The 7,343-nt window shown below is 39.7% G+C and overlaps 1 protein-coding gene across 5 annotated transcripts in view; it reads left to right on the plus strand.

The window, feature by feature from the left end:
- esyt2a (extended synaptotagmin-like protein 2a) overlaps positions 1-7,343 on the plus strand; it is an 80,581-nt gene that overhangs the window by 64,551 nt on the left and 8,687 nt on the right. For 2 of the 5 annotated variants that reach the window (XM_032531919.1, XM_032531920.1), the window contains exons 13-17: positions 457-546; positions 718-813; positions 1,865-1,966; positions 4,605-4,667; positions 6,311-6,385. In XM_032531919.1, the coding sequence (XP_032387810.1) occupies positions 457-546; positions 718-813; positions 1,865-1,966; positions 4,605-4,667; positions 6,311-6,385 (426 nt within the window). The remainder of the gene's footprint in view (positions 1-456; positions 547-717; positions 814-1,864; positions 1,967-4,604; positions 4,668-6,310; positions 6,386-7,343) is intronic. The other 3 variants (XM_032531921.1, XM_032531922.1, XM_032531923.1) reach the window with 3 other exon arrangements.

The following is a 7,343-nucleotide window of genomic DNA, read 5'->3' on the forward strand; positions in this document are numbered from 1 at the left end:
ATGTTGCAACACCGGCAGCGCTGCCACTAGCTCCAGTGGTGCTCATAAGTTTACATACCCTTGCTGAAGTTGACTAAAAAGAGGAATAAAAAAAAAAACATCTTTTGTAAATGGATCTTAATGCCTTAATAAAAAAATGGAAATATCCAACCTTTCAAGAACAACAATTTTCTTTGTGAATGAATAATGTGTTGTAAATAAATAAATGTTCTGCCTTAAAATACAGGGGGAATAAGTATACATACCCATATGTTAAATTCCCATAGAGGCAGGCAGATTTTTACTTAAAAATACTGGATATATAAATCATTGCTGTGTCATTGTGAAGAGCAGCAAAAAGAACTATCTGTGAAAATGTCCTAGTAGTGCAAAACCCTTTCTCGCTGTTTGTCTGTTTTTTCATTAGAGAGAATGTGTTGCTACGGGGTGGAAACTGTTTATTTTCTTTGTCTGCAGTGGTGTGATATGGAAGAAGTGGCGACAGGGAAGCTGCACCTCAAACTGGAGTGGTTATCTCTGCTGTCCACACCTGACAAGCTGGACCAGGTACAGAGCCACTGCTTCACTTGCAGAAAACTGAGCACTTCATTCACATTATTAAGATGTCATCTGGGACTCGGGGGGAAGGGAAATTTAACCTTGTGCAAAATTCTTCCCATGAAACTCATAGGACCCATTTGACCAAAAACTAAGCTGTATCTTTTCTGTCCCTCATAGGCTCTGATGAGCATAAAAGCCGATCGTGGTCAAGCCAATGACGGCCTGTCGTCTGCGGTGCTTGTTGTCTTCCTGGATTCAGCCAGAAACCTGCCGGTAAGTCGGTCTGGTCAAACTTCCTGGTGTGCACTTGCAGTAAAGCATTCCAGTTTAATCTTAGAGAAATACAGATTTCTACTGAGCCCAGGTGAAGACAAAGGTTATTAATGGATGATCGGAAAAGCAGCTTTCCATAAAGATATGTGGGGGATGATATTTTGTTAAATCTAAAACTTGTCTACTGAAGCCCATTTTTACCACAAAGTGTGTGTGTGTGTATATATATATATATATATATATATATATATATATTCATAATTTGATAGTTTTTGAAGTTTCCACCTGTCTGGTGCTGGAGTTCTGACCATTCTTGGGAATAGACGAAGTGGATTTCCCACCCAGTTTTAGTTTGTAGGTTCAAGTTCACACAATTTAATGTTTTTTGGATTTCTTTTCTGTTGGTTAATCCATCTTAAATTTGTAGTAGAAAGATTAAAATAATATTTAATATTATATTAAAATAATAGTAAAATATGTGTCCCATAATATGTCCCATAATACATAATCCCCAAATCAAACATTGTGCTTGTTCATTTCAATGAACACACCAAGATATATTTAGCTTTTATATGGGCGGTCCGAAGAGAAAGAGCATCAGCATCTGACTGAGCAGATGGACATGAGGAAACCGACACTTTCAGAGGCCTAACCATTTTAATTGGACCTGGTGCCTCAAAATCTGAAAATATAACTAATACCTTTGCAGTTTCTCTTACACTATATAATTGAGTAGTTTGCTTTATTCATTTTGTGAAGACTATATAGGAATACTAATTTAATATGTATTTGTTTTTATGCAAAGGTCTTTGGCTGCTACTGAATATAAGCATTTACTCAGCAGTGGTGTAATTTCTTTGTGGTAGCTGAACTGTCACTGCACCTTTACTGTAAGTCTATTTTGTCTCAGGATTTTCTAGTATGAATAACTTTATTTCTTAGTGTAAACTCTGTAGTGCAGGCCTCACCTTCCTCTTTTCAGCCTTCTTCTCTTCTTCTTCTTCTTCTTCTTCTCCTTCTTCTCCTCTCCTCACTTGCTCCCCCTCTGAAGAGCGTCTTCGAGGGGAACTTGGGCTCTGGCTACTTAAAAGAGAGGCGGGCGGCAGGCCTCGTGTTTTGCGAGAACACTGCCTCTCTCTATAGGACCTTATTTGTGAGTCTGCTGGTTGTTTTCTGCATCCTAGAGTTGTTTGGCCAATGTCAGAGTGCCATTACCTCTTTTTTTTGGTTTGCATTGTTTGCCTGATGAGCATGAATTCTGACTAGTGCATGAGAAATTCTTAATATCATTGTTTGTTATAAATGTTATTTGTTGAAGTTTGACTAATTACAAAGCTGTACAACATGACAGCAACATGGGACCACAAATTTATTAAACAACGGTGAAGATTCATTTTTGAGGACTATTAAAAGCCTCCCTTTTTATTTATAAGGAATGAATGATCCCACATGTTGTACATTCAGATTTCACCCCAGAGTTCTACTCTGGAAAGTGGAGATGCCGGGTGTGCCACGCCAGAGCCCGTATCTCTGTAGGTGTCTCGTGACATAAAAAAAAAGTAGCATAAAAATGTGAATGTAGTCTTTTGAATCTAGTGTAATTTTTTTGCACTTGTCAATCAGATTTAATCCTGAGAAGTGAGTTTTAGACAAGTTTACTCAACTTCAACATCGTTATTTAAAAAAAGATTTTAGTTAACAAAAACCTTTGATATTTTAGTCTAATCATACTCATAGACAATTAACATTTTAGTCCAATAAGAGGAGATTTGACATGTTAGTTTGTTTTAGTCATCAATGTTTAATTGGTAAAAAAGTTTTAAAACATTTAAGTGTACTTAGTCTTGTTACTTTTCTCTCAGAATTCTGACTTTAAACGATTTTTCCACATTCCTCTTCCGCACATTTCTGATTAATTCTAAGAGGAAGGAATGCATTTGGATCTGTGTAAGGCACTGAGAGCAGCTGGGGGGGGTCTCTGTGGATTGCTTTCCCTCCAACCTTCCTGTGTAAGCCCCATTGTGTGTGAACAGGTTTTCCCCCTTAGTCTCAGCACATGGATGGATACCACTCCATTAAAAAAGCTATTTTATTTGATTAATTTTAAAGAAATGCACAGACGTTTTAACAGGAAATGACATTAACAATGAAATGTGTCATGTAATTTGAACTGAGTGCCTGTAGGGGTCAATGATGAGTCAATGCCCCTTTAATTTACCTGCCTACTTGAAAAATGTCAGTGCATTGTATAACATTCTTCAAATTCACCTCTGGTCCTATCACCGATCTGACAAATATCCATTTCAGATCAGAGTTTAACAAAGTTCTGTACCATTAATTACAATTTTTCACATTTCAAAAACTACCAGAATATCCACTTGTGTATAACCCTTGTGTTGTCCTTTGGGTCCCAGAGCCCCTCCTGTATTCACTTGTATTGCTCTGCTACCGTCACCTCGGCCTCTGGGGTCCCGAGACCCATTCTGCACTCGAACATGTATCTCACTGGCCTAATCTCGTCCTCCTGGGTTGCAGAGTCCCGTCCTGCAGTCAAACACATTTCCAACTACCCTCATCTTGTCCTCCAGGGTCCCAGAGACCCGTTCTGCAGTCAAACACATTTCCTACTACCCTCATCTTGTCCTCCTGGGTCCCAGAGACCCGTCCTACAGTCAAGCGCATTTCCCACCACCCTCATCTCGTCCTCCGGGGTCCCAGAGACCCATCCACAGTCAAGCGCATTTCCCACCACCCTCATCTCGTCCTCCGGGGTCCCAGAGACCCGTCCTAAAGTTGAACGCATTTCCCACTACCCTCATCTCATCCTCCGGGGTCCCAGAGACCCATCCTACAGTCAAACACATTTCCCACTACCCTCTTCTCGTCCTCCGGGGTCCCAGAGACCCGTCCTGCAGTCATAGACATTTCCCACTACCCTCATCTCGTCCTCCGGGGTCCCTGGGACTCAAAGGACGAGGCGGGATTGTGGTGGAACCTACGTATAATCGTATAAAAATAAAATGTCTTCGAGACCTGAAGGTTGAGGCCATGATGGTAGTTGACATGAAATGAAAAAGGCCCCGGCGACCCCCAAAGCACAATGCCAGGATAATACAAAATGTAAATAAAATAAACAAGTCCCCATGACACGAAGGACAAGACAAGAGATATATATCATGTTATGGTAATTTTGCATTTTTAACCCTGAGGTCACTCGCCTGGTAGTGCTGCACCTAGTGGGATGGCACAGGTCTCGCCAGAGGAAAACTGCTCACAGTGGATTGTTCTTTCCCTTGGATCTTCATTTAATCTCTCTCCATTTAAATTAATGAATTTCATCTAATGCTGTGGTGTTCTAACTAGAGTGCAACCAATATATTTTAGTTAAGTTACCGTGACGCTACCAGATTGCGGACACGTACCTTTACAGAGATGATTTGCAAAACATGTTTATTTGTTATTTAAATAACATATAGTTTGCATTCAGTGTTGTATATCCTCATTAGATGCTTTTGTAACTTTAAAAATGTATAATATAGTTATAATTACTTACTAAGTATTTGTTGGACTCTAGTTTTGACCTCATTTCCAGGTTTAAATGTGGTATGACATTAACCATTTGATCATCCATGTCGTCTCTCTGTCCCAACATTTGGTGATCCCGGCGGTGGTGGTGTGTTCTGTCTTTCTCCTAATCCTCCTCCCTGCATGCCCCTCTTTCCCTAATAACCTGCTGGTGTTTGTGTGTGTTGTTTGCTCTCTCCTGCCTTGTCCCTGGGGGGAAATCAAAGCGCAATCCGTTAGAGTTCAACCAAGCGGGGCTGAAGAAGGCCTCGGTCACAAAGGCCATCAAGGTAATGCCCTGTACACCCATATTTCTCTGACATGCAGGAGGGATACAGGGGAATGCAGTGACAGGTGTTCACACAGGCTGATATACTCACACATGCAACACATATTTGTACAGAATGGCCAGAACTATGTGTACACCTAAATATCAATAACAGCATACGCTCTTCTGGATTCAGATGTTGAACCTGGCTGCAGGGATTTGCTCCCATTCAGACGCAAGAACATTAGTGAGGTCAAACACTGATGCTGGGTGATCCGGTCTGGCTCACAGTCAGTGTTGGATGGGTTTGACATCAGGGCTTAGTGCAGGCCAGTCTAGCTTTGCCGGAATTTAGGAAAACCATTTCTAGCTTTTTGCACAGGGGTATTGTAATTTAAAGACACACAGTTAGCATACCTACCGTTGTAAGTTATAGCAGTAACATTTTTCCTTTCATTGGAACTATTGGGCCTTGCCCAAACCAGGAAAAAAAGCCCCAGAACAAGAGTACATAAAGGTGTCCATGAAGTGTACTGTAGTTTAAAGTAAGCACAGAGATGAAGTCTTTTAACAAGGACATAAATACAGAATGTCTAATTCTGAATGTTGGTAGTTTAGTGTGCATTAGTTTCCTACGGATGCTTTTTGCTGTAATATTGACATATCACCCATGTACGTTTTAAAAAGTTCTGTAGTTTGTAGTTTCTACACTTTCACACCCAAAGTTCACAAAAGTCATTCAACATGATAATAAAGATGTCAAAATGTGAATTAAATGTAGTATTTGTACTCCGTTAGTGGTTTTATTGTTGAAAAAGTCTATAACTTGACTACAATTACATCAGAAATGATAGATATCTTATCAAATAGCCAACCTCCAACCAAATCATTTGATCGTTTGTGAATCCTTGTTGGAAAAAAAAAGTTCGGGGATCTATGACAATGTGTTGTATTATGAAAATTATCAAGAGGTGAAATTTCATTCTCAATAAATTCTACTTGAAGTGAGTGAAAGCTCACTGGGTGGTGTAGCCAGCATGGGGCGCTGCAGCAGCATTTAAAGAGGCTCCAAAAGGTACTGACTCAAATAATTCTAACCATGTGTGTTCTAAATAACAACTGAGTTGTCCAAAAAACACGTACACGTTTGATTCTAAAGCTTTTTTCTAAAGCTTTTCTTCAAAACTAATCTGGTGAGTTTTCAGACTTCCGGGTTTGGGGCCATTAAAAACTTTGACTTTCCCTCGTAACGTCATTCCAGAAAAAGTAACTAATTTTGCCATCAGGTGCTGAAATGTCTAATAAACATTTTAGAAGTTTTTTAGTGATAAATGACATGGTAATTTTGATTATATTAAGCAAAAAATATGCTATAACAGTTCAGCTGAGCCTAATCTCAACCAAAGCAAAAGTTCTAAATGCCGATGACTCTATCGCGGCATCTTTTTTAGAGATATTTGTTACTAATTGAGACCGGCTGGCCAGCGTGTATGCCCTCCAGCGCTTGCAAAGCACACACTCGCAGGTGCGTGCTGCTTAGTTTTATACGTGCAAGTGCCATTAGTAACTTCTCCCTAGTTTTGTTCCTCTCGCTTGCAAGATGTGACGTAAACCTGACGCCATCTAATACTTGTTTATGTAAAACCAGTTTTTCTTCTTTTGCAGTCTGGTAAGAAGGTGACCAGCGTTCCAAATCCCTTTGTCCAGTTCACAGTGGGACACAAGTCCTACGAGAGCAAGGTGAGACCGAAGTGTGATATAAATCTTGTGTTTCCTTATATCTCAAAAACCATTTGAACCTTGTAACTTTGCAGTAGCAAAAAACTTGAACTACTGACAACTTTACCTTTCAGTTGACCAATTGTTCAACATTTTTGGAAATTCATTTGCTTTTGTTCCAAGGATGAGATGAGAAGATGCATATCCAACTCATAAATATCTGAGCATAAAGATTAGATATTGGGAATCAGGTACTGTATTCTGACTCTTCCAAAGTCCCAAATTCCACTACAAACACTCACTAGTTACCCACCAATAATTTGTGTATTAAACTACACATTTTAATTATTACATGTCTGTTTGTGTATGAATTTAGACAGTAAAAAAAACCTAAAAAAAAACTAAAAACAATCTGCCCTCAGGCTGCATAATATATGTAAGCTGTTCAGTAAAGCAAGCAGAGTATTTGAGGTTAGTTTGTCTAGTGGACATTGCATTGGCTGCTATGAAACTGTGAAACTGTTTAAATTTGGAAAGACTTTGTACTTTGAAAGGTTAGTTAATTACTTAAAGCTAGCAAATTCAATTCAATTTCAATTCAATTTTATTTATAGTATCAATTCATAACAAGAATTATCTCAAGACACTTTACAGATAGACCACACTCCGGAATTTACAAGGACCCAACAGTTCTAGTTTCCTCCAGAGCAAGCAACAGTGCGACAGTGGCGAGGAAAAACTTCCTTTTAGGCAGAAACCTCGGTCAGACCCAGGCTCTTGGTAGGCGGTGTCTGACGGGCCGGTTGGGGTTAGAATGAAGATGTCTCCTATAGCAGTTAAGTGCAGCCACTGCACATTTGGCGGGCAACTACTATTGTAATTATTGGCGCAATGACTATTATCGCCCATACTTATTATTATTCTTTTGCCAGATTTTTGTCCCGCTACTAGTCCCGGAGCGTTGCCAACACGCGCACAC

Source organism: Etheostoma spectabile, chromosome 12 (assembly GCF_008692095.1).
Source record: "Etheostoma spectabile isolate EspeVRDwgs_2016 chromosome 12, UIUC_Espe_1.0, whole genome shotgun sequence".
Lineage (NCBI taxonomy): Eukaryota > Metazoa > Chordata > Actinopteri > Perciformes > Percidae > Etheostoma > Etheostoma spectabile.